General features: G+C 43.9%; 1 protein-coding gene across 1 annotated transcript in view; it reads right to left on the reverse strand.

Moving 5' to 3' along the window:
• HYDIN (HYDIN axonemal central pair apparatus protein) overlaps nucleotides 1-27784 on the reverse strand; it is a 2950008-nt gene that overhangs the window by 2777913 nt on the left and 144311 nt on the right. Inside the window, exons 3-4 of the mRNA XM_086945295.1 lie at nucleotides 26853-26978; nucleotides 18008-18127 (exon numbers count right to left, since the gene is read on the reverse strand). Of these exons, the coding sequence (XP_086801421.1) occupies nucleotides 18008-18127; nucleotides 26853-26978 (246 nt within the window). The remainder of the gene's footprint in view (nucleotides 1-18007; nucleotides 18128-26852; nucleotides 26979-27784) is intronic.

Below are 27784 nucleotides of genomic sequence, written 5' to 3' on the forward strand. Positions count from 1 at the left end.
GTCTAGACTGACTAATCCTTGTTTCAACTATCTGTTAGCCTTTAGTATTCTTCCCTCGCCTTATCTTATCTATTGGCCTTTGCTATTCTCTCCTTGTATTATCCTATTTCACAACCTTTCCTTTGAGGCACACAAACACGTCCTGCCATTTCAAAATTGAACTATGGGTACTATTATCGATTAACTTGTCGGGTTGGACAACATACAAGATGCAGAAGTTCGTTCTGTTTACGCAATACCTTGTTTTCAAACTCTTCCTATTGGTTGAAACTTTGCGCATTGGGAGTGTGTTTATATAGGTGTATTTTTGTTATAAAAGATTGTGAGCCACGGAGTAAAGTGGCAGTCTCCTGAGAACATACTTGGTGTACTTCTGGGACAACTGTGCTTAGTTGCAGCCAATAAACTTGGTTTTCTACGCCAACAGAAAATTCTGTGTCTCTGTGTAACAAGGCAGGTGAACTCGGAGAATTCAGGCGCGCTCTGCGCCGCCAGGCCCTAAGGCCCGGTTCTTCAACTGGCGCCCAACGTGGGGCGGCTTCTGAGGTAGCGGTTGAGCCCGAGGATCGTGAGGAGCCCCGCAGGAAAATTACGGAGGAGGGGCACCACGCCATCGACCCCTGTATGTCGAAAGTGGACCGATGGTCTTTTGAAGCGTGGCTTCTCCTTTCCAACGGCTGCTGGTGTCTGCTGCCCTGACTGCCGCCCTGCCTTGGTCCCTTTTGGTGATGACTGGTATTGCGAGACGTTAGACGGACCTCTGTTGGCGTGAGAAGACATTTGGTTAAGTACTAGTGGGTAGCTCCCACTTCTTTGTTTTTGATTCGGCTATTACAAGAGCCGAAGCCAAGGGGTGAGTAAGTTTGTGCTGTATTGCTTGATTAGCCCCTTGTTGTTTGTAAATAAGCCAGGGAAATAACGAGGCCTGGTTTCAGTAAGTTTCGAAGATGGTGTTCTTTTTGTTGTGATAGGGACTCCCGACTGGAGGACTCTTGTCCAATTCCTCCGGCTGGAACTCCCACTTTTGAGCTTTATTCCAAACATGGTGTGGGCCCCATCACCTTTAATGAAGTGTGGGTCCGCTATACGAAGGAAGATGGTGTTTTGCAATGGCCACAAAATGGTAGTTTTGAGCCTGATATTTGAGATAATTTAGAAACTACTTTGTTTAAAAGTAAATCCCGGCCGGCTATGTTTGACTCTTTTCGCCTTTGGCGCAAGGAAGCCAAACAGAAAGAAATTAAACAGGCAAAAAGAGATAGGAAGGAAAAGGGCATGACTATTATACAGACTGCCCAGCAGTTTAAGGATAGTGAAATTGATTATGCGATTTCAGGCGTGCCCTGCGCCGCCAGGCCCTAAGGCCCTGTTCTTCACTAGCACCTCTGAAGGGAACCTTTCTGTACTGTAATGTGCCCAAGGACTTTGCGGTGTCAGTGTTGTTCTTAATTGCCAACAGTGCTTCATCGATGTTCTTTCCGAACAGTGACTCACCATTGAAAGCTATATCCAAAACCTTCATCTGCACCTCAGGCCTAAAGGTAGTCGCTTTCCGCCATCCTTGCCATCTGAGCACAGCAGCTCATGCAGTCTAAAACCAGTATTGCCTACATCAAGGGCACAGTCAATAGTTTCTGAAGCTGAAAGTTCCCCTTCCACTGTTATCTATCGTGCCTCTTGTCCTCAGGTATACGGTCTATTAAACCTGCCATGTCTGACCACATTTGGCTGTTGTAGCGGCAGATAATGACTAATGCATTTGCTGCTTAAATTGTCACTGGTGCCATAGAAGATAAATGTTTCCCTAAAATGTCCATCCTACACCGATCTTGATCAGGAGGAGTGGTAATTGGGGTAGCAGGGTTTTTGGAACGCCTTTGTGCCATCTGAGGAATGACCGACTCCAGCTTGGGGTGCTGAATGAGGCAAGATGGAGAGTCCTCTGGCGACCTATAGTTCTTCTGAATACGGGGTAGGACCGGCGGTATACATGCTGGTGTCTTCATTATTTTGATGCCTGCCTGCCTGCCATATGTAGTTTATAATTGGTACGGAGTGTACCAAATTCCTTGTGTCTTCCTTGAAGTCATATAAAATGCATTCGGTCTGCTTGACCATAATAGCAGACTAAACCTGTTGGCTGCCCTCTGCATTAGATTATGAAACCCTCCAATATCCTCTGGAAGAGAATCTGATGGGAGATGTAGAGGAGGGGAGGGAGTTGGAATAATATAATCGTCCCAAAGATCAGGAGCCGGTAACTCACCTTCCTCTCTATCTTCGTCAAAAGAGGTGCGTCCGGTGCTCCAGGGTCGGTTGGTCCTGGGTCACGAATATTCACAGGAGTGCTTGGCGGTTAAGTGGCTGGTGCACCTGGAGGATCAATTTGAGGTACCGGCCTGTTTGGATGAACCTGTTGCGGTGGAAACCACTGCCTATAGTCTGCCAACATAGCCTTTAGATCCTGTACCAGTGATGGTGGCAGATGGGCCATATCCCTGGGGCACAGCTCTGGCTGAAAATCATAGGAATGGTAACAGTGACGCGTAGCCATATACCCCTGCTGGTAGTATTGCAACTCGTCATAGTAGTCCTCATGCTCCTCATCTCCAACATTTTACGTGAAGCTCAGTCCATAAAGACGATCATCATCATCTTTGTCATCTTCAAGGTAGCCCTCCAGCAGATGCGACGGGAGTAAGGGCAAAACCTTACTAAAATCTAGCATACCTGGCCAAAGGAAAGTCTCGGTTACTCTGATAACTTGAGTAATCCTCATCGACAGTGCAGACACAACAGGAACTTAAAATTCCATTGTAGACGGTGTCATTGACAGTACTATCATCGACGGTGTCATTGTCAAGAGTAGAGCACTCGCCAACGGGACACTTGTCAAAGAGTCGGGCGTCGTCGGGATCTTCGCTGACGATAACATAGTCGACGAGGTAGCATCGACGGTCTTCGACGACGATGGAGACATCGTTGTCGACACAGAGATTCTAATAGACGGTATAGGAGCTTGGACTGCCTTCAAACTCAATGTTGCGGTCATCGACAGCGTCAATGTAATACTGAATGTCGTTGACGAGTGAGGGAGCGCCGTCAACAATGATTTTTTTAGAGATGTCCTCTCCACAGGATCAGAAGGGGAGGCTCTCGAATGATCTCCTTTCTTCCTGGAAGGTGTAGAAGACACAGATAATGCTGGCTCAGAGGAGTGTTTAGTTCCCTTCTCTTTGTCAGAAACCTTAGAATCCTGGGAAGGCTTATGATGTTTCCTACCTTCACCTGAGGAACTGTCCTTATATCTGGCCCTCTTATGGGATGTAGAGGCTCTTTCACTTTCCTCATCCGAAGAAATCTTGTGAAGTGACACAATGGCAAACAACACAGTTGAAGTAGACCTAGTCCTTGTAGAATGGGCACGAACAAATATGCCTAATGGTTTGCCTACTTTCTGTTGACAGAAGTGAATGGCGCTAGAAATCCATCTAGCAACGCTCCGCTTCAAAATAGGATACAATTTCCTTGGAACACTGTACACTACACATAGTTGACCGGATTTGCAAAAGCTCTTTCTTTTGTCCAAGTAGAACTTTAAATATCTATTTATGTCTAAAGAGTGAAGTGCCCTTTCAGCTAGCGTTTTATGAGCTGGAAAAAACGTTTTAAGAATTACAGGTCCATTGAGGTGGAAGTCTGAAGGGACTGTAGGAATACACTTGGGGTTTGTACAAAGAATCACCCTATTCTCCGTAAGTTGGAGGAAAGGCTCCTGTACAGTGAGAGCCTGTATCTCACTGACTTTTCTTGCAGAAGTTTAGGCCAGTAGGGGAGCTACCTTCCATTATAGGAACTTGATATCCAACCTGTGAATTGGGTCAAAGGGATCTTTCATGAGTTATGAAAGTATCACGTTGAGTTGCCAGAGTGGAGGAGGAGATCTTACCTGTGGGTAGATCCAATAATCCCATAAGGAATTTCTTCACTAGAATGGAAAACCAAAGTGAAGGTGTTATGGATGATCGCCTAAAGCGGGGGATGGCGGCTAAAATCTTTAAAGAATGCATGAGCTAGTCCCAATTTCGCCGAGAGCAGAAGATATGGAAGGATTCCTTCTGGAGAAGAGGAAAGTGGATGAACTTTAGCAGTTTGGCACCATCTGCAAAATCTTTTCCACTTGAAGCGATAGGTTTTACTGTCTGTACTAGCGCTGGCTAATTTGTCCCTGCCATCTGGTGGAATGTTTAGGTGTACAAGTTTGTTGAACCCAGGAGCCAGGCTGACATGTGAAGTTACTTGGGATCTTGATGCAGTACTTGGCCCTGGTTCATTATTAGAAGAGTTGGTATCAGCCTCAATTGGATATGGCTCTTCTCCGAGGGGAGTAACTGGGCCAGGTCTTCCCGGGACTAGAAACAAGCATCCTGGGGCCGGTTTCGGGTTAACACCCCTTATCAGCCAGGCTAGCTTGAATCTTGTGGCGTAGCGAGCACGGGGCCCACGTCTGGGTTTACCCTTCCGCTTAGGGTGATAAATGCAAAAAGAACAGATGATGAACAGAATGCTGAATTAATCCAACATTCACCCCCAGTCACAGATCTGGGTTAAATCCATCATTTTTTTGTACGCCATGCCATTCTAGTTTAGACCCAGCCATATGTAAATCAGTCTTGACCCTGTTCCCCATGGGAACAGTCCAGCCCTAATTGTCCAGTGCTCAGCCACTGGATGCAAGCTAGCCTGGCTGATGAGGGTTAATACTCGAAAACCGGTCCCAGGATGCTTGTTTCCGGTCCTGAGAGGACCTGGCCTGGCAGTTAGGGCTGGATTGTTCCCGTGAGGAACAGGGTCAAGACTATTTTGCATATGGCTGGGTCCAAACGAAATGTGGCATTAACTCAGCTCCTCCATTGGAGTTTGTGGAGTTTTAGAACTCCGCACGCCATTTGGAGTGCAAAGTTTTCAAAAACTCTGCACTCGGAGCGGAGTTTACCGGTGCCAGGGAGGAATCAGTCTAGAAGACTTACCTCCCATATGGTGGCTGGCCGCTAGCCTCCTAGCCGCCACTGCCTTCATTCGTGCTACTGCTGCTAGGATGGCTGCACTTAGAAGTTAAAAGAAGGAAGCCTGAGCCTCCGCTGCTCCGCTCGGAGGAAATTCAATTAAGGTGGGGTCCTTAGCCACCTTAGTCAGCAAGAACTGCAGTGCTCAAGGTCAATGATGGTGCAAGAAAGTACTCCGCCAGGGGCACAGAACTCTGCAGAATTTCACTGAGTTTTCCAGTAACTCTGTGAAATTCCGTGGAGTACAACTCCACAAGCTCCGCCCAGGGTTAGTCCAAACTGGGATTGTATAGTGAGCAAAAGAACAATGGATTAAAACCAGATCTATGACTGGGGGTAAGTGGTTGAAAAGTTTCAGCAGTTCGTCCATCATCTTGTTGTGTTTGCAAAGAGCAGGCATTTCCGGTTCTGGGGGGTTGTGAAGAGATCCAGATTTGGTTTGCCCCACAGTAGGAAGACACTGTTGAGGGTCCTCTGATCGATTTCCTCTTCATTACAAGAGGTCCTCAGTCTGCCGATAATGTCCACTGTGGTATTTTGCTTTCCGGGGACAAGTTCCGCTGAGAGATGTACTTTGTGGCAGATGCGGGGCGGCTCCTCCATTTGAGCGGAGCAGTATCGTCCCACAAGCCACAGAGCTGAAAAATAAAATGGTAATAAAGTTTATTTATTACCAATTTGTTTTTCAACAACCCATCCCGATCTAAGTGTCGGGCGGGCCGGCACTGCAGAGTGGCTGCAGCAGGGAGCTGTGTGCTTTAAAATGCACGTGTCTCTTTGGGTCAGCCAGCCAGACAGACATTTTGAGCCGGCAAGCCAGACATGCGCAATTTAAAGTTCTCCAACCTACCTGTCTTAGACAACTGAGTTTAAGAAAGTGCAAGCCTCCTGTGCTCTTAGGAGCGCAGGGAGAGCCTGCTCTAGCCAATCTTAGCACTGCTTTCATGCTATGAGAGCAGCTTCAGGATTGGGTAGTGCAGTTTCCTGTATCAGGAGATTCCTCTAAGAAACTCGAGAGAGGAGGACGTTGCTCTGCAAAGGTAAGTTATTTTTTTTTCCTCCCACCGCACCACCCTCAGTACAAGCCAGACACCACTGGGCAGATGGACCACTCCCAGATGCTTTGTGCTTCCTGAGACACCAAGTGAGATATTATGGCATCCTGCTTGATGATGCAGTGCATTGAGGTTGTATTGTCCGGATGGATAAGCACTGCAGAAATCCGGATTCTGGGAAGGAAAGCTTGCAAGGCTAGATGTACTGCCTTGAGTTCTTGCAGACTGATGTGGAAACGTAGATGGGACGTTTGGCACTTACCGCTGACCTTTAGACCTTGTAGATAAGCTCCCCAACCCACTAGGGGCGCGCTGGTGGTGATGACTAAAGGATATGCTAGATGTAGGAAAGACAGGCCAACTGACAGGTGGGTTTGCTGCGTCCACCAGGATAGAGCACTGACCATGGTAGGCATGACTTTGTGAATATGCAGGGGCCGATGTCAGGCCAAAGGGAAGCATTTTGAACTGGTAATAGCTGCCGGGTACTGTGACTCTTAGAAATTTCCTGTGTTTTGGGTGGATGGTTACATGAAAATATTCATCTTGGAGATCGAAAGTTGAAATATAAAGTCACTGATTTGGGAGCTGCAGTATGTTCTGCACTGTTACCATGCGGAATGACTGTTTTTTGAGGTAGCTGTACATATTGCTCAGATCTAGAATCGGTCGCTACGGCTTTGACCTTTTATGGACCAGGAAGAAACGGGAATGAAAATCTCTTTCTTTCTGTGATGCAGGAACTCTCTCTATATCTCCTTGTTTGAGCATGGTTTTGACATCCATCTTGAGGGGTGACAGATGTTTTTGAATGGAGGAGTTTGGGGTGGTGTTTGGATAAATTCTAATGTATGGCCGAACTGAACAATGTCTAAGACCCATTGGTCGGTTGTAATTTCTCACCATCACGGATGGCGATTGGATGTCCTCCCTTCAAGACAGGATGGAGAAAACACTGGAGTAGCCAGTGCTTATACCTGGTCATTGACAGCAGCCAGTATCCTTTCCTTGGCATCCCAGTTTTCTCCTTCACAGAGGATCTGTTATAGGCTGATGTAGCAGTTGCCTATGCTGATACTGGGGACAAAACTGCTAAGAGGCAGATGAATATAAGGGATAGCAATACTGTTAGTAGTCTCTTCTTTAGGAAGCCTTGAGCGCCTCAAAAGGGCATATTTCTGTATTGTAAGTTCCCAAATGACTTAGCTGTGTCAGTATTGTTTTTATGGCCTAGAGGGCATCATCGCTGTGTTTGCAAAAAAGGGCTTCAACATTGTAAGGAAGATCTAAGATTTTATTCTGAATTTCCAGTCTAAAAGAGGTGTGTTTAAGCCAGCCTGGTCTCCTCCACACACCTGCTCACACCATTTGTTGGAAAGCAGTAATAACCATGTCCATGAAGCAATCAATTTCTGAGAATGAGCGCTCACCCTTTCTTAACCTCATGTTTAACTTGCTCCAGTAGCTTATCCAATTATGAAACAATATCGGACCACATTTGGCAATCGTATAGTCCACGAACACCGAAGAGTTGGCAGCCCTTACTTTAAGTGCTGACATGGGAGAAGAACGCTTCCCAATGTTATTCAGGCATCTACCATCTTTGTCAGTAGGCGCAGAGATTGGTGCTGAGGGTTTCTTAGACCAAAGCTGGGCCCCCTGTGTAAACACGGAACCTGGTTTAGGGTGTCAAGTTAGACATGCAGAGAATCTTCTGGGTCCTTGTATTTCTTATCTAGGAGTGGTAGCACCACAGCAACAATGGCTGGGGTTTACATAACATTAATGCCCTCTTCTCAGATGTAATCAACATCGCCCCAACGGTCTCTGGAAAAGGACCTCAAAATCGTAGAGAAAGCAGTCTGTCTGCTTCATAAGCATAGTGAGCTCAAATCTTCATGCAGCTCTTTTGAGAAGATTATGAAACCTCCCCTCCCCCATGTCCTGGGGGGGAAAATCCACAGGAGGTTGAGTTGGAGATGATGGCATTGGTACTGGAGGAGACTTTGCCGTTGGAGAGGGGTATTTAGAGGAAGGAGACGCTGAAGAGAAATGCCTCTGGTAATCAGTTAGCACATCCGTTGGTCAGACTCAAATGATGAAGGAACACACACCATCTCCTCCTGATACTGATAGGGGTATTGTTCTGGAGGAGCATAAGACCCCTGATCATAATAAATCACCTTCGTCATAGTCCTTTCATTGACATTTAGCATGCAGCTTTGTTCAGCTGTATGCAGCACCAAAGGGGCAGTCGTCATCAGTGTCATCTTCATCTTACAAGTGGGCAGGCAGTAATGGTGACACTTTACTTGGCGAAATGTGTGCAGGTGTAATGTGTTTTGGTTTTTCCTGTCTGTTCAAAGATTTGTCCCTTGTCGACGAGGATGTCTTGACGTCTTGTCTTGATGTCTAGACAGTTTGAGAGACGATGCCAATGAGTCTAATTTCACTATCTTTGGAGGAGCCATTTCCGTCGATGGGAGAGTTGCTCAAAGAGGTAATCCATGAAGCTGGAAATTATTTGCAGTGTTGACAATCTAGGGACATGACTCGTTGGCGATGAGATCATCATCGAACCTGATGTAGACATTGATGGAATGGAGACAGTAATGGTAGTGGCTGTCGTCGAAGTAGCAGATGTCTTCGTCGTCTAAGGTAAGAAAGTCGCTGACAATCTGTTCGACGGAGCATATGAAGGCTTTTGGAAAGCATGACGAACCTGAAGTGGAGGTGCAGAAGGCTCAGATCTTGTTTTTTCAGGTGTTATTGTGGAGAAAGGTAGATTTATTTCTGTTTTTGTCTTTAAGAGCCCTCATCGTCATTTGGAGGCTTGGATGGACTGCATCCTCTGTGAGATCTATGAGGACTCTTTTTAGAGAATTTTTTAGGCAGCTCTAGAGAGGAACAATAATGGGAAGAATCTCTCTTTTTGTGGCTTTTTGAGGAAGATGAAGAATCCTCACTGTTATCGTTCTGACACAGGCTCCTTTCTTCTTTTAAGTTTTTGGAACCATAACAACGGCCTCCCTTCACGGTCCTTCTGTGTTTTAGAAGAGAAGGAAGGACATACCTTACAATCCTTGGCCTTATTAGCTGGATAAAGGCAATATATGCAGTCATTAGAATAAAGCCTCTTCTTACCACATGTGCCACAAGCTCAGAATTGACACTTTTTGCTGTTTCTGACAAGGTGGAGTCAGATTTGTAGCAAGAAATTACAGATATACTGAAGTGTATATATATATATATATATATATATATATATATATATATATATATATATATATATATATTAGCAGCCCGTCCCGACCTTGTCCGGGAGCAATCAGGCTTCCCCGACCCCCGCCTGCTCCGACATTGTCCAGCATTTCGGGCCCTCGCCCGCCCCATCCCCCGCCTGCCTCGACACCCGCCTGCCCCGACATTGTCCCCCGGAGCCTTATAAAGGCGACATATGATAGTCACAGCAGTGCACTATAATGTAAAATCGTCTCACTGTATTGCACCTTCGCTTGGAAATTACCATTTCCATGTGTTTAGAGTGGGGATAAACTGAACAGGATTTCCTGGCTTTCCTGTTTCTGTTTTTTTAGCCCGTATTCCAGTCAAATCTGGGCTTGAGAAATGTGCTGAGGAATTGTGAACAACCTTTTGAAGAAGCTTGATTGGGCTTGGTTAAGGGCGGCTGAGTCTTTTGTATGCATTATTTCCGACCCGTATGATATAGTTGGTATGAATTTTGCTGCGATTACCTTCAGCAGATGCCCTGTTGAGCAGCCTTTTAATTTCCTGTGTAAAATTTTGAAGGCGTAAAGAAGTTGTTTTGCTTTTGTTCTCACTTGATTCAGCTGATGTTTGAAGTTGAGGTTTTGATCCAGTTGAAACCCTAGGTATTTGTAAGTTTCCAGCTGGGTTATTGGTTTGTCACCTAGGTTCCAGATGAATTTACCTTTTGACCCTTTTTATGTTGTTTTGAGAAGCACAGCACCTTAGTTTTCTCGAGATTAATTGTTAATTGCGATGTGATGGTATAGGCTCCTAGTTGGGTCATTCATCGCTGCAGGCCTATCGGTGTTTGTGATAGAAGGACGATATCATCTGCATATTGAAGGTTGGTGATTAGTGTTTTGCCCAGTTTAGGGGGTCGGTTTGAACTTGTTCAAGGTGTTTCTTGAGGTCGGCGGTATAGATGTTGAAGAGGCAAGGGGCCAGCACGCACCCCTGTTTCAGCCCGTTTTTAGTTTGGATCTTACTTGTTATTCTGCGCCCGTCTCCTTTTTTTTATTTGGACCCATGTATCCGAGTAAAGGTTGATAATTGCCTCCAAAAGTTTTGTTGGTGTCCCCAAGCTTTGCATTTTGACCCATAGCTTTGCCCTTGGTATTTTATCGAATGCTGCTTTGAGGTCAATAAAGCAGGCGTAGAGGGAGCGGGATTTAGCCATAGCTTGATTGGCTAGGAGTGTGACCACAGAGATGTTGGTAAGGGTGCCCATTCCAGCCCAGAATCCTGTTTGTGTATTTGGCATCAAATTTGTATAGCTCACCCAGTCTTCTAGATCTGCCAGCAGGTTTGAACGTAAATCTTGGCTTCCCACTATTCTCAGAAAGTTATTAACTCTGCATCCAGAACAAAAGAAATTTTCTCAATTGTAGCTGAACTCTCCCTACCTGACCGTGTTACACCTCAGCCTCAACCCTCACAAGCTCTGTGTGACTCCCTTAATGTTTTTTTTCTGATAAAATCTCCATGATCAAAAACAATATCCCCCCTACTACCATGTCTCTGGCCAGCGCCCTCCCTTCTCCGAATCCTCACTCCCTGCATGAATTCCCCCCTATCTCCCTGGATACTTTTCGTTCATTACTCCAGGCTGTTGGCTCCGGTTCCCCTAATGACTGTTGCCCTCCTCAAATCCTAAGAGATGCCTTTATGGCCTGTCCCGGCCCTCCCCTTGACCTTCTAAATCGCTCACTCTCCACAGGCTCTGTCCCCACCGCTTTCAAAAGCGCTGTGGTGGTACCTATTTTAAAAAAACCCGGTTCTGACCCTGCGGTCCTGGGCAACTACCGACCTATTTCCCTCCTCCCCTATTTGGGGAAGGTCTTGGAAACCTACGTCACCCGCTGCCTGAGTACTTTCATCGAGGAAACTCATGTCCTCGATGATCAACAGGCAGGTTTTAGACCGTCCCATTCTACGGAGGCAGTGGTGGTGGCGGTTATGGACACGCTGAGACAGGGGGCTGACAAGAACATGACCCAGGCCCTAGTGTTACTTGATCTCTCGGCCGCTTTTGACACGGTCGACCATGACATCTTGGTCAACCGTGTCAGAAATGCTGGCATCTCTGGCCTGGCCCTGTCTTGGATTGTGTCCTTTCTCCAACTACGCTCCCAATCGGTACATCTGTCTTCCTTTTTTGCTCCTCGTATTTCACTTTCCTGTGGTGTTCCCCAGGGTTCTGCCTTGTCCCCTCTCTTGTTTAATCTTTATATGCAGCCCCTCCTTGTCTCTCTTCGTCATTCTTCTGTTACCACTTTTAACTATGCAGATGATCTGCAACTTATCTTTCCCATCGACCCCTCCCCTCTTTCCTGCTCTAATTTCCAAACCACAATGCTTACCATCTATGAGTGGATGAACTTCAGCCAGCTGAAGCTCAATCCGAGCAAGACAGAGCTGGTCCTGATTGGCGGGCACCCACATCCTTGGACTTCCAATTTCTGGCCCCCTGCCCTTGGTCCCCCTCCCTGCCCAGTTAACTCTGTGAAGAGCCTTGGTGTTACCATCTCTAGCGACCTTTCGATGCGGCCGCACATCAACGCTGTTACCTCGGCCTGCTTTTACCATCTCCGCAGAATCGGGAAGATCCGAAGGTTCCTATCACCAGAGGCTCTCACCCTTGTTATCATGGCCCTGGTCACCTCACGTTTAGACTATGCCAACTGTCTATACGTGGGGATTCCGGCATACCATCTCCAATGCCGCCAACTGGTGCAAAACCAGGCAGCCAGATTAATTTTTCAGCAGCCCAGACACCAACATGTCACCCCGTTGCTAAAAACCCTACACTGGCTCCCTGTTGCGCAACGCTGCATGTTCAAACTGGGATGTACTATTTTCAAATCTCTTTTTGCCTCTGCTCCTGTCTTTATCTCCCTCTGTTTGCACCCCTATGTTCCTTCTCGACACCTCAGATCCTCTGCTTACAATCTTTTGATCACTCCTAGGTTCAAACGCAAGAAGCACGGTGGTGCCTGTTTCTCTTTTCTTGCCCCGTTCACTTGGAATTCCCTCCCTCTCTCCATCCGGCTCAGCCCCGATTATTCTTCCTTTCGCAAATCCCTGAAAACATATCTGTTCCGCCTTGCCCATGGCTAGCTGCACCCACCCCCTTGTGCCCTTATCCACTGGTCTTTGAGCGCCAAGAAACCAATTGGTGTATGTGCGCGGTACCAAATTTCTTTAACATAACATAACAGAACAGAACAGTGCGATCAATCTGTAGTTGGCAGGGTCTGAACGTGGGCCCGATTTATATATGGGATTTAGGATGCTTCCTCTCCAGGAATCTGGAATCGTACCTGACAATAGTGCATGTGTGAATAATGGAGTGAGTATGTCGGACCAGAATGAGGGGTCGTGCCGGAATAATGCATTAGGCAATCCGTTAGGTCCTGGAGCTCCCTCAGGCCTTAAGTTTTTTATGGTTTTAAGGACCCGGTCTTGGGAAATCTGCAGAAGTGGTTCTGGCAGTTCAATCTTTGATGTATCATAAGCTATTGCTCCAATCGGGATTACTTGATTTGTGACTCCTGAGGGTAGGATGTCATTATATGTTTGCTCAATGTGTGCTTTCCAGGTGTCCTCCATTATGTCAGAGTTGAAAGGCCGGTTCTTGCCGTTCGATAGCTGGTTAATTATGTCCCAAAAGAGCTTGGAGTCTTTTTGGTTACTGGCATAGAGGAGTTTTGCCCAGATATTTTCTCTGAAGTCTTTCTTGGCCACCTTGGAGTCTCTTTTGAGGTCTTTTCTTAATTTTGATATTAGTGAGCGAATGTCCTGAGTAGATTCTGGGCCTCAAGTTCGCAAATGCCTTAGCTGTTTATTCAATTGATTTTTTTGTTTCCTTAAACTATTGGTGAACCACCCTACCCCTGCTGGTCTGCCTGCTTTACGGCCATTTTTTTAGAATTCTTTGTTTATGTCTTGAGCAAAGATTTTCCAAGCCTTTATACATGATGGATTGACTTTAAAACTCTCCGATAGAGCTATACATGTGGCCATGATTTCGCCAATATTTTCCTTTTTTCAAATTAAACATCTCAGGTTATAACATTTTGTGTGTTGGGACATCACTTTGTCTTTTACTGAGTCGGCCGTATTTAGGAGTAAAGTGAAGGTTTGAGGATGGTGGTCGCTTTCTGACCTATCTTTGATTTCAAAGTTAGTGATATGTGGAGGAAGGTCTAGGTCTGTTAATGTATAATCGATGAACGAGCATGTTTTCTGCGTTACCCGGGTGTATACTGGATGGCTCTCTGATGTCACATGTCCGTTTAACACGCCCAATGATCGTTCTTCCAACAGGGAAGCACATCTATTACCATGTGTATCACGTTGTTTGCTAGGTGGAACGTGGCCTGTTGGACTTTCTTTCCTGAGATTTAGTAATTTCATATTAAAATCTCCTCATAAAATAATATTGGAGTGTGGGTGAGCAAGTTTAAGTGTATCCAGTGTTGCTGCTAGGGTATCGATATTCAATCTCTTTTGTTTGGATGATGGATGGATGTATATGTTCAGTATTAGTAGGCTGAAGAATTTAGGGGCTGTTAATTTGATGCATAGCATCCATGTTGTGTCTAAATCTACTTCCGAGGCCTGCCAAGAGATGTGGCTCGAGACATAGATTGAAAGGCCTCCTTTAGCTCTTCCATATTTCGAGTCTTTCTCGGCCGGGTTAGATATTCTTTGTATCCTACTATTGGTGAAGAATGTGTCTGCCATGTCTCTTGAAAGAGGATTAAATTGTGCTGGTTGAAAAATTCCAAGAAGTCCGGATCTTCTAGTTTTGAGCTTAGGCCATTTACATTCCAAGAGCAGATATTACACCTGTGGTCTATTGTTTTAGCTTTGGATGAGTTTGTTCATGCCGTACATTGGCGGGTTCCGGCTGGGTTCAGTTTCCTTTGCCCTGTGTGTTTTCAGGCTTCCGGATGGACGAAGGTTATGGTAATTTTCCTCCCCTCTTGATTTTTGCCAATTCTTGGGCTTTGGTGTTCTGGGCCTTTCTCGCCTCTCAACAAGCCCTCTGATGACTTTTGTTGTTGAAGTGGGGTTGGGTAGCAGGTGGGAGCTGTTTTTTTAAAATTCTATACCCCATTTGGCAAATAAAACCTGCTGCTGCCTGATTTGCTCTGTGATGGAATTATCAGCAAAGCTTACTATAGTGATTTCTCGACCAGATGGGTCGGGATTTGGTCTAAATTCAACGCTTTCAAGATTGCCCGTCTCGATGTGACGCAGAGACAGGAGTGCTTTGAGCAGTTTTAATATTACGCTTCTATTAAGAATATCATGGGTTCCCCTCGATACGAAATGAGGGATGAAATGCAGCTTGTTGTTGTAGAGGTTAATGCTGTCAGAGTAGACCAGCTCGGTGTGTTGGCTCTTTTTAAGTTCTTTTCCCTCTGAGGGTTGTCCCGCGGTGGTTGAGCGAAGATTCTGAGCGATGCATGCAATGAATTGAGGAGGTGTATCATTGTTCATTGCAGTCATTGGAACACTGCTTTCCATGTGAATCCTGTATGTTTTGTCGGGGGATTTCCCGTCCTTGCTGACTCCCTCATTGGGCCAATTTACATCATTTAAGCTGGTTGTAACAGATTCTATCGTGTTACGTCTGGGAGTTGTTTTTAGGGTTTGAGTGGGCTGTGATGTGATATGCCGATTCACTTCCTTTTCCGCGGGTTTGAATATGCTGTATACTTTTGCTGGCTGCGAACGTTCTGTTGTTGGTTGCTTTTGAATTGTTGAGGTGGTAAGCTTATTAGTAGATGGGGTCATGTCGACCTCAAGGCTTGCTTTCTCAGTATTTATTATTAATGTGTCGTCTTCACTTTGGGTCACATTTTTTCCGTCGTGGTACCGGTTACGCTTGGTGCGTGTCTTGTTTGTTTTCCCTTTCTAGTCTATCTTAGGCGTTTCCTCTCCCGCTTCGATAGTGGAGCTTTAGTATTTGCTTCTTTTGCAAGTAGCTCATTGTGATGATCAACTGATGGACTAATTGAGACGCTTGTGTTGTCCGAAACTGTTTTTAATTGTAATGTGTTTGTGCTTTCGGGTGTTGGAGCACTGTTAGGCCTACCAGCTTTTACGTTGTGCTCTTTTGGGGGACTTGGATGAACCTGATCCATTTCCTGCTGGTTTTTTTTTTATTTCTTAGTTGGTGGTTTAGTCTGTGTTGAGGTGTCCCTGGCGACCCCCAGTAGTTCAGACATTAAGTTTGGAACTACAGCTAGTTGATCTATTATTTGCGTGCAATGGCAGTGGCTTATTAGGTAACTTGTTTCTCAATCTTGCTGCACCCTCTCTATCATTTCATTAAGGTTTTGCAGCTTTTGTTCCACCCCCTGAACGTAGATAGCTAGGATGTTTAACAGATCCACTTGGGCATCTAACTTGTCTGCGTGATAAGTCATGGCTTTACCGATGGTGTCCAAAGTGTTTAACAAATGGGGCCAGACTGCTGAGGGTGGTGAACTGGCTGCCTGTACCTGTGAAGGTGAATGCTTTGGAGACAAGAAGTCCAGAGAGGCGGGAATTTCGTATATTTTCTCCCTGTTTTGTGACTGCGGCACCGTGGGAGAATTTTCGAGATTTTTTAAACTAAGGAATGAGTCATGTTGCCTAGAGGGCGGTGATTTTCTACTGCTTCGATGGACAGAATCCAATAAATAATGTGGCGAGGCTAATTGGTCTTGCTTGTTGGTTTTTGCTTTGACAGGGACGTCTGTGAGTAGGGCCGGCGGCAGCATGTGTGTATTTCCGAAGGGGCTTAGAATGCCCATGCTTATCTGATGTATTGAGATGGCTTCTTTGTTACCGTAAAGACCATTGTGGCTGAGTAACAGTTGTTGTTGCCACTTCGGCTGTGGTTCTAGGATAAGCGGATGATGGTGTATTTGTGCTTCTATGGTATTGACTTTGTGGGTATGACCAACTTCCGAAAGGGGTTTAATTTTTGGGATTTGGGGGCCATGGGCTTCACCTTTTAATGCGTGATCCAGATCTAGTCCAGTTACCCAGAGTTCTGCTTTTTCATTGTTGCAACTCTTGATGCACTTATCGTGAAAGATATTCGTATCGGCTTCACTTAGGCCGTCAATGGTGTCAATGCTAGGACTGGTATCTTGAAAATATTTGAGTTGTTTAGGGTCGTCGCATTCCTGGTTATTTTTGGCTGTTTTTGTTTTTGTGGTCACTTTTAGGAAGTCGGTAATCAATGCCCGTTTGCTACTATTTGGGCATGAGTAGTGCCTTGTGGGTGCCGATGGTATGCCCTTCTTGTCGCCTTCATAAGTGACAGGCGGGGCTGTCTCTGCGACTTTTTTGTTAACAGTTGATTTTACGCTTGAGAATCCAGGGATAACTGTGATGCCCTGTGTTACGACTTCCGTCGCATACTGCTTGTCGCTATTTGTTTGCCTCGGCTCCGTAAAGGACATTCCTCTCTGCGCAGTTCCTGATGCTGTGCTGTTGTCCTCCATGACCAACGCCTTGGTGACCTCCGTTTCTGTTTCCGATTCCCTCTCCCTTTCTTTTTTGGGATTGGATGGTGATTTATTCTCTTTTAGCTCCTCCCCCTCGTTCTTCCGGACCTCATGATTGGGTTGTTGCCCGCCCACCTTGCGACTTGGTGCTGTGGCAAAGATTTTATTGCTTAAGGTGAAGCTGCGAATTTTTTTTTGTTTATAAATGGTCGTTGTGATTATTTTTTTTACTTTTTTTTTGCAAATTTATTAGAAATTGTGTTTTCTGTTTGTTTGTTGGTTTATCTTAGTTTTATTTTCTGTCAATTCGCCCTACTTTTTTGACAGATCCGCTTTCACGGACCAGGAATGTTAGGCTCCTGCTCCTGCCTATGCGTAGCCTCCTGCTTCTGCCTATGCGTAGCCTGTGGGTAGGGAGGACGTCCAACGGGAAATCAGCAGGAGCAGGAGAGCAGAGGATCGGAGTCCGGAGCAGTCAGCTGTTCGGCGTCCTCCCACTCGCGTCCTCCTGCTTCTGTTCTCCCCCAACTCCCCAACTCCCCCAGGTCTCCAAGCTCTGCACTACTGCCGGGCAGTTACAGAGACGTGGCATACCTTCCTGCAGTCCTCTCGCAGTCTCGCAGTCCGCCACCAAAGTCCGCCTCTCTACCCGCTCTTCCGTAGCAGCTTTCTCCCACGCCTGCTCAGCTCCAGAACGGCTCCCTGACTGTTGGCGGGCAGGCGGGCAGGCGGGCGGTGAGACGGGAGACCCGGACTGGATTCGTCGCTCGCTCACTTTCCCCTCGCCTGTCCTTTGGAAACACGAGGTTCGTGTGCTATCAGGTCACTCTCAACACAACTGGGTGATGCAGCGCGTGTAGTTTCCTCCACAGTATATATCATTTTATTTGACTTATCAATAAAACATAAATTGCACTCCAATATTATCGAATAGAATAAAAGGTTGTTAAGAAACATACCTTATTACATATGTTTAACTGAACCATTCACTGTTTTAAGTTCTAACACATATGACAATGCTTGGCTGAATAAGCCGAACTCTGGTGTTTTATTGTAACATTGCTTTCATTAGTTAGTAGATCTTTTCAATTACAATAGTTCTTACCCGATCATTGTTCCTCAGACTAAGTGGAACCTCGTATGTCTCACAAGCAACATAGTTCTGAAACACTATCTCCGACGGGAAAGGTTGGAACAAGGCCTGGTCCACATTCACCATGGAGAACTGAGGAGAAAAAGGGAAAAGCATAGTGACAACAACATCCTTGCCAGCTTAAAATGGCAGGTAGTGATCTGAAAGGAGTAGGCAGAACACTCCTACGCGATCATGCCGAAGACTATAAAGACCTACCCAAAAACTTTCATTAAGTCTGCCCAACATCCAAATGGGCCAGACTGGACCTTGTGAAGAACCAATCCTGTGCTTGGATGCTATACTTCCACATAATGCCTGCAAGTTATCTTTGCCGTCTAAAGCACAAGTTAATTTCAGAAAACCACTTTAAAAGCATATACTGTCCACTTTTGGTGACAAATTGTTTTCGAACCTCAAGTCTACACTTTTGGGAAATAATTTTCTAGATAGCACGTGCTCCATTTCTGTGAACAATTTGGACATTGACCACTTCTGGGGTACCTTGAGAAGTCCACCTAAATTCTTAGGGAGAAGGCAAGGACAAACTTAAGTTATACAAAAGTCTTAAGAGGAGCTCAGAACTTCAGAGTTGGATTTCTGCTAGCAGTAGCTTAATGTAAATGAGGCGCTTTGCTTCCCTGTGTAAGAGAGTGATGTGAATCAGAGAGTCTCATATTAGCCTGTTGCACTAACAGCAGGCTACTTAAAGAAGGAAATGCCCCATTTTCATTTTTGTTCATTTGCCTGGTGAGTTTGAGATATTAATTTTATTTACGGTTTTGGTGCTGTGTGAGGAAACAGTTAATTTCTCAGCTTCACCACTGTTTCAAGATAGTTGGCCTGGCTTTGTGAATTACATGCTAGATGCTTCCTCTGTATGCAGCTTTGTAAAGACACTGGTGTGAATGCATTCCATGAATATTGAGCAACTTAATAAGACAAAATGAGTGGTATTCAAGTTTGTGTGCATGCTCATCCATGTGGTATTTATATAGTGAGCTTCCCTAACACAACTGGAAGGGATACAGCAATGACAGCAAGAGAGCAACATTTGCTCACAAAGAAAATTAGTTTGTTTTGAATTAGATAGCCAATGACTAATATTTTCAGTTTATCTGGTATCAGATTGTTGTAGTGTAAACTGATCACTTTTGCCCACATCAGAGCATAGGAGAATACTCCCGATTACCTTGCCCAGCATTAAAAAAAAGATTATTTTGATTAATTTACCCTACAATGTGCTACAAAATTAATGAGATTACTCTGATTGCATTGCATGCATTTGACAGCTGAGGGAGATTACTCAAATTACTTTACTCATTACTTGATTTCAAAGGATATTTTTATATCTTTGCCAACATAATCACTATAAATAAAATGCATTCATTGACAAAAAAATAAACTGGTCCAGCATTAGGACACAGAATAAAGTTGACTGTATTAGGTTGAGGGAGATTCCTGCAAAAGTAAATTACATAAATAGTTGTTATCTTTATTTGGTTTTCCAACAATACTTTGGCAGGATGGCTGTATTAAAATTACAAAACATTTGCACTAATTACTTTAGTGTGCATTATTTTACACATGTAGATAACTCTCCCTATGCTACCTTGACTTAGAGTACTGATGATTGCATTTATCTTGCATTAAATTTCAGAACTTTATCACTCTGATTTCTTCACTTTGTATTAGATAGCTACTCAAAATATTTATATCTGCTTTATATTGCAAAAATTTTCTCTATTCACACTCTATTTGATAACCAAATGTTAATCTGATTACTTTACTCTGTATAAGTTTATAAAAGTGTACACATTTATTTTAAGATTATAACAGACCACTTTAATTATTGTACACTATTTAGGATATGAGGTGATTGTTCAAGTTGCTTCACCCTACATTACAATACTGGTTAAAACTCATATTACTCCACTCTTAATGAGATGGAAAAGGAACCCATTTTGATTCATTAAAGGGCATATTAATTTAAAGGGGATTACACAATATTTATTTTGTTACTTACAACAAACTTGCTTTCATTGCACGTGTTACTTAGTGACTAGAGGAAAAGCATCTGTCTGTCTCCACGTGCGTCACTAAGTAACACGTGCAATGAAAGCAAGTTTGTTGTAACAGGAGAAGCAAGTTACAGATAAACGCCTTATAAGAGGAGGCATATCCATGGATTAATGTCCACAAGGAAGGCAGCGGACTGTGGATACTCCATCGTGCTATAAAGGATTACACTCTTGGCCATAGAGTCTGATGAACTCAGCTGTTCATATATGGACAATTAAATTATGTATTAACCCTGTCCTGAGGAGCCCTAAGATGAAGATAGGCTGAAACGTGGTCACGTCGACGACACGTTTAAGGAGGCGTCAACAGAGATATAGTGTACTTCCAAAAGATAAGAGTGTCACACTGTAAAGTATAGAAGTAGTTGTTTCAACTTAGAAGTGTGTGTTCACGATCAAGCTTCCTAGGACCGGTTTCTGGCTATTAGCCGTCTCTGTACTGGGGTGAATGTATGACATTGTTCGCCATTCTGTCCATCAACTGTGGTTTTTGCATTTGTCACCCCGAGTGGGATGGGTATGCTCAGACGTGAGTCCCATACTCTCCACACCACTGGAGTCAAGCTATCCTGGCTGAAGACGGCTGATAGCCAGAAACCGGTCCTAGGATGCTTGATTCCGGTCCAGGAAAGACATGGCTTGGCAGTTCGGGCTGGACTGTTCCCATGAGGCACAGGGTCAAGGCTGATTTGCATATGGCCATGTCTGAACTGGGGTGGTGTGGAGTGCAAAAAAACTATGGATTTAGGCCCAGATCTCTGTACTGGGGTGAATGTATGACATTGTTCTGCATTCTGTCCATCAACTGTGGTTTTTGGATTTGTCACCGAGATGTGGGATGTGTCTGCTCAGACGTGAGTCTCATACTCTCCACACCACTGGAGTCAAGCTATCCTGGCTGAAGGCGGCTGATAGCCAGAAACCGGTCCTAGGATGCTTGATTCCGGTTCAGGAAAGACATGGCTTGGCAGTTCGGGATGGACTGTTCCCATGAGGCACAGGGTCAAGGCTGATTTGCATATGGCCATGTCTGAACTGGGGTGGTGTGGAGTGCAAAAAAATGATGGATTTAGGCCAAGATCTCTCTACTGGGGTGAATGTATGACATTGTTCTGCATTCTATCCATCAACTGTGGTTTTTGCGTAAATAAATAACGAACATGATAGATAAGGATGGTGTAGCATGGCTTAAATGGTACCTGAAGTATGTGCGCCCTTGTTTAAATGCCATGACATGAAATGTTACCCAGAACCTTTATACCGCTCGAGAAGCACACGTGTGACATGTGTTAAGAATACTGCAGTGCCAGTTTAAATGTTAATGGGTACATAGCTGATGTGTTGCGTGTGTACTTACCTGAATACAATGCAACAGCTTTATCAGTAATCGCGGGGTTAAATTGCCTGAATTCCAATACATTCACTGAGGATGTTTAGGAGAAGTTTACAGTATGGACTGCAAGCATGCAAATAGGCAGCATATTGGCCCCTCAATTCTACAGCAAATGTTCATAAATGTCAGAAACGTGCATCAATTAGTATCTAATATGTACAAATAGCATTGTCTTTTGAGCAGTGTTCCCTCCACTGCTTTTGTCTGTTGCAGGCCACACATTAGACAATATATATTGTCATGCAATAAACCTTATAATCATTGTCTGAAACACGTTTTAAATAATGTGTATGATGATGGAGAAAGTGTCCTTTACCTGCATTGCTTGGTACGCTGTGCTTTTTCAGTAACTTAGAGGCATTTGGCGAAGGGTACAGATGAATAAATCTTTTCATCCCATTATTTGCTAAGTGTCTGACAACACATTTCACATTAGTTAAAGGTGCTGTTTTTATATTAACCCCGGGCGGAGAACTCCGCCCTGCCTGCGGAGTGTGCAGAGCGTTGCCTTCTGGGCAAATCTCCACACACTCTACAGCGGAATGGAGTTGCCAGCCCCCCCCCCCCATTATAACAAGTATTTAAACATTAATAAAAAATTAATTTTAAACTACTTACCTGTACTGCGGGGTCCCTGGGCTGCCTTCCTCCTCTTCTTCGCCATCTTGCTATTCCTTGTAAAAACTGCATTTGCGCGTACCTGCGCAGTTTTTACAAGGAATAGCGAGACGGCGAAGAAGAGGAGGATGGCAGCCCAGGGACCCGCAGTACAGGTAAGTGGTTTTAAATGTATTTTTTATTAATGTTTAATTACTTGTTATAATAGGGGGGTGGAGGCGGGTGGCGTAGCGAAGTTCCACGGAGCTTGTTTGCAACTGCGTGGACCTCCGTGTAGTCCTGCTGCGCACACTAAGCCCGGGGTTAGTTTATGTGTGCTGTATACCTATGTGTGTCTTTTTTAATAGAATTTAACAGCCAATACCTAACTCCCAGTTGAGTTTATGAAATAATACACTTTTTTCATCTTCTTCACCTACAAGTCTAAGGAAATACTTTGTGCAAGTTTACATTTACAAGTTCATTCTGGGGCAGACGTGCCGTCACAATTGTCCATAGTTGGGTAGAGTGCTACTCACAGGGCTATGCATTTGAGGACATCACACAGGATTGGTAAATAATACACAAATGCTGTAATGCATTGTGGTAGGTCAAATGCAAATTAGGTTTCCTTCTACTGTTTTAAACCGTATGATTGGGTGCTACCTCAAAAACGTTTCCTCCCACTATGGTACCAAAACCTTGCATGAAAAATTGAGCTGAACTTAGAAACTAAAAATGTTTCTTTCTCCTTTCTTTCTATTGAATGACAGTCTCTTTACTCTCCATCCTCTGTATGCCTCCCTCTCTCCGAGTGTGGCCCGTCTCGAAGTCACATGCTTGTCTGATTAACTCTACATTATTGTCTTTCTGCAAATTGCCCTCAACTCATTACATAGATCATAATCTCTTTCTTTGAAACCATATCCCTGTAACCTAACAATAACTGAACTCCTCTACCCTTTATATTCACCACGCCAATCATCAGCATGGACTCACATAGCCCCACTTATGACCACAGTTAGTGCATATTAATTCAATGTACCACCAAGAAGCTAAAGCAAATGCATTGAATGGTTTCCTTGCGAGAGCAAGACTGATCCTAATAACCGACAATACCCATTCACACTGGACTAACCACTAACCTTAGGTTCCAGAGTAGTGTATTTGCCTATGTAAAGAGCTTCAACACTCTGTCAGAGGTAGTAAGCACTATATAGATGCAACTACAATGTATTACCACTTGCATGACATCACGAGGATAGAGGGCTACACAGAGTATGTGTGTGCCTCTTGGACAGAAGGCTCGCTTTCCAGAAGGTCTCCGTATGTTAAATACCTACGCAAATACAAGAGCTACTATGTGCTCTGTAGAATCATAGGGCTTTTGCAAGGCTTGCCAATAACAGTGCCCTTTTTTGAATGCCAAGACTGAGATCCTCGTGGTCCATAATGTCCTTGCTAGGGAATTGTGAGACATAGTTCTCGCAGCAGTGAATAAGTAAGAATCGTTGTAACCAGTTGTACTTAAAAGTTTATGAAAGGCATAATGACACCAGAGGAGTATTCATGCATATCACTTGGAAGCGAAGTAAAGACTTGAACTTGTTATCTTAACCAGAAGTCATCTGTTGGAATTATTACCTCATCCGGCTATATTATTATCACAAGGAGTCAAATGCCTGGATGTACAACTCAAATACTACTGCAATGTTTTGACTAAAAGAAGACAGTGGAAGTAGGTTGGCATATAACGTGTTGTCATCATTGCAGATTAAAGAGAAACAGCTTGAGATTGAACGGGTGATAAAGAGGAAAAGTTGCATCACCTACCAAAGGTAGACAAGTTGAGAGGTGTGCACTATAATGTAAAAACGACTAGATAGAGGAAAGCAACACTGCTAAAACACACACACTCACAAAATTGTTCTGGGTGACTTTAGCTTAATGAATGAATGTAACCCCTTTTATCTTGGTACACACCTTTGAGTAGAACTGTTAGTAACGGCAAAACAACATGGCCCAAACCATATATGCAGATACACAAAATAAGGTACACTATTTATCATGGTCGTTGCGGGAGGCAAAGGGTATCATGGTCCACCTGAGGCTTCACCTCTTCTAAATCATGGACCCTTCCCCCATGCAGCCAAGGTAATACATAGCATGTTACACTCTACAAATCTGTATACCTAAGTAACAGATAACGTTCAGCGCATCTGAATGTCTGGTGTATGTCCTACTGCTCTTTTCACGTGTAGAAGTCCTAACCAAAGATATTTAACCATAACCAGAAAACCAGTAGTTAAATCAGTGCAATAAGTTAGAGCAACAGTATCCAGACCTTGTGAGGATGGAAGCTCAGAGATAATAAGCACTGATCTCTCCAGCTGGATATATTGTCCTGTGGTAATAACGTCTTCTACACTGACTCTAGTAATAAATGTATGAATATATGTTTATTTGAACACATTCAAATAACTTCGCCGAACCACATTTATTTTCAGAGACATTGCATATGTATTTATATGAAAAAGAGAGCATGAGATGCAGAGGGTAAAAATAATTCGAAACTATGTAGTGAGGTCCTATATTCAGGGCCACTGGAATTATGCAATTGTTCGGCTGTGGCATTTTTAGCATAACATCGACCAGCCGCATAATCCATCATCTGCTGTATAATCTTTACATTTTAGCCAAAAAAACAATTGTTTTGAGCTAAAATTGTTCAAACTAAAAACGCGGCAACACGTGTGGGCTAGTGTGTGTTGCTGCATAGTGGAAGACTCACTACAAAAGTTGACTGGTCACCTTTTTATTGTTTATTTCTATATTTAGATGTAGTAATGAGGCGCAACCTATGCCCTTTGTTAACAAAGTGTAAAAATAACATAATAATGAAGTAATACTATCCCCAAACGTGGATCATTATGCCGCATGAATTTGCCCTTTTTGCCGCATGATTTAGTCATAACCTATATGAGGATCCAGAGTTGTGCATGTCAATAACAAAAAATGAGCTAAAGACTTGCTTATTAGCCCATTTAGATGCAAGGAGGTATGATTCTAACCTTAAATTGCCCACAGTTAGACAATATCACGCAGCACCTAGTATAATTATTACCAATTCTTCTTTTTTAACATCTATTTAACATCTATCACGAATCTCCAACACAGATATATCTTAGTGATATTTTGTTTAAATTATATTCCTCTGATGTTAGACCACCCATCTAAAACCTATGCGGTCGCTGTACTTTCACATTGCCCCTGTGACAAGCGATCTATTTAGAATGACCTGCACTTTGTAATTTTTTGTACATTTTTTATTAATGAAAGAAAAAGATACATTGTCCCCCTTATCCGAAAAATGAATTTTAAACAATGTTGTGTAGCCCTATATTATCTTCAGTCATTGTCTGATCCCTTTACATGTTTCTGCTTGGCCTTTTTCCTATCTGCTTTAACCAGGAGGAGACCAAATCCTTAATCTGATAACTAAAATGTAACTCAAGGTGTTGACTTGTGTAATATTTACGTACATATGTATGAATTATTGTTTTTTAGCTTATGATTGTTCTTAAAAAATGTATTGCTGTTTTTTTTAAATCATGTTTAATTACAAGTTAGTCTAAAATTGGAATGGTCGCTTTTAATTATTGATGAAAGTATGTATGTAGAATACTTTTTATGTCGATATTGCCTCAAGAAATAAAGTTATTTTGATTGGTTCATTGATTGATTGAATGATGACTTGGTCACAAATCAAACACAAGGAGATGATGGACAGAGCGCTGAAACTTTTCAGACACTCACCCCCAGTCACAGATGTGGGTTGAATCCATCATCGTTCTTTAGCTCACTTCGCCACCTCAGTTCAAACCCAGCCAAATGCAAATCAGTCTTGACCCTGCTCCTCATGGGAACAGTCCAGCCCGAATTGCCAAGCCAGGTCTTTCCTCAACAGGAAACAAGCATCCTGGGACCGGTTTTGGGGTATCAGCCAGGCTAGCTTGAATCCAGTGGCAAAGTGAGCAAGGGACCCAAGTCTGGGCATACCCTGCCAACTTAGGGCGAACAAAGCAAACATAAGGAGATGATGAACGGAGCGCTGAAACTTTTCAGACACTCACCCCCAGTCATAGATCTGGGTTGAATCCATTTTCGTTACAAGTGACACACTACAATAAGATGGAAATACATGCCCCTATTACACATAACCCGACATGTATTTTTTTTATATTTAATGCTCATTTTCTGGCAGTTAGCTTCAAAAAAAGTGTTATTTTCAAATAAGGATACCCGTGCTGTAACAGTATCAGAAATACTTGGGCTATACTGTTTGTTTGTAGAAAAAAGACGTAAACAAATACTCAAGTATGTAATTAGGAACATAGAATTTTGGAAAAAAACGTCTTTGCTCTGTCAAAAAAAACCGAGTACAAGCAATTGGTCTCTAGAAAGGATTGTTGAAGCTATTCTCTCAAGGAGCAGCAATGGGTACTAAACTGAATTAAAATTATATTATTTACATTTCATGAATAGAATACTGCTTAAACATAGGACAACATTAAAGGTGAGCAATTTTGGGGAAGGTCATAGTGATGATGGAAACCATTTGAACTGTGTTTTTTTCTTAACAACTCAATTTTTCAATAAAAGCACCAACATATATGTTTTTGTGACATTCACTTCTCATATTGATTTGTTGCAGCCACGTGCCGGGGCCCATTGAGAGGGCATTTACCTTCTGGTGGGAGGTCTCACTCATGTCCAACAGCCGTAGGATTTTGGGCGGGTGCATCTCGCGGGTTCTCGCCAGTTTCTGGTCCGTGGTGAGTGACATCTCCATCAAGAACGCCGAGGGAGTCAACTGGAACGAAAGACCAGAACTCCATAAATGCCGTCTTTCAGAAAAGGTTTTGCTTGTTAAAACGCACGGCTGATGAATAATTTGTGCCTCGCAGGCACCGGGATAGTCCTCTGCCCCCACAGAGTTCTCCTGCTCAAATATTTAGAAAAGGGATGAATTATGCATCAAGGAGTACGCGCTCGTTCCACTCTATTACGGCTGCCTGAGCTCTGATTTGATATGGCATCTGGCCTTTATTTCTTTATTTGTTTTTTTATTTCTCTTTTAACCTCGTTTGTTGGCTCACCCAAGTGATCAGAAACCACCCCTCTGGCGATTATTTGTCGCAGCGAGGAAAGGAGACCCGTGCGCTGGGCACAGGCAGGGCCGCTCTATTCATACAACCCGGCAGGTCAGATGCACAACTTGCCGCAGAGAGAACCTGACCACGAATGCATAAGGAAGTTGGAAACGGGCACAGTGAAGAGAAAGTGGTTGAGGGCATGCGAAGAAACAGACAAGCAGCATGGGAGAAAGGCCGGGGCAAACTACAAGGGTTAGACTGGGAAAGGCAAGACCTGGGTACGCGGAAGAAATGCACCCGATGAAGGCTCACAGAATGATGGGTTAAGACTTAAGACCTACAGGGTGAAAACGGATAACACGAGGGCAAATGGAAGAAATACTTGAGATGAAGGTACATAGATTACTGGGGTCACAAAGCACAGGGAAAGGAAGGACAAGGTCAGAGCAAAAACTGTACAAGACAAGAGGGCACATGGAAGAAATGCATGCAACGAAGATACAGGGTCATAGGCAGGGTAACA

This window comes from Lissotriton vulgaris, chromosome 12 (assembly GCF_964263255.1).
Source record: "Lissotriton vulgaris chromosome 12, aLisVul1.2, whole genome shotgun sequence".
Classification (NCBI taxonomy): Eukaryota; Metazoa; Chordata; class Amphibia; order Caudata; family Salamandridae; genus Lissotriton; species Lissotriton vulgaris.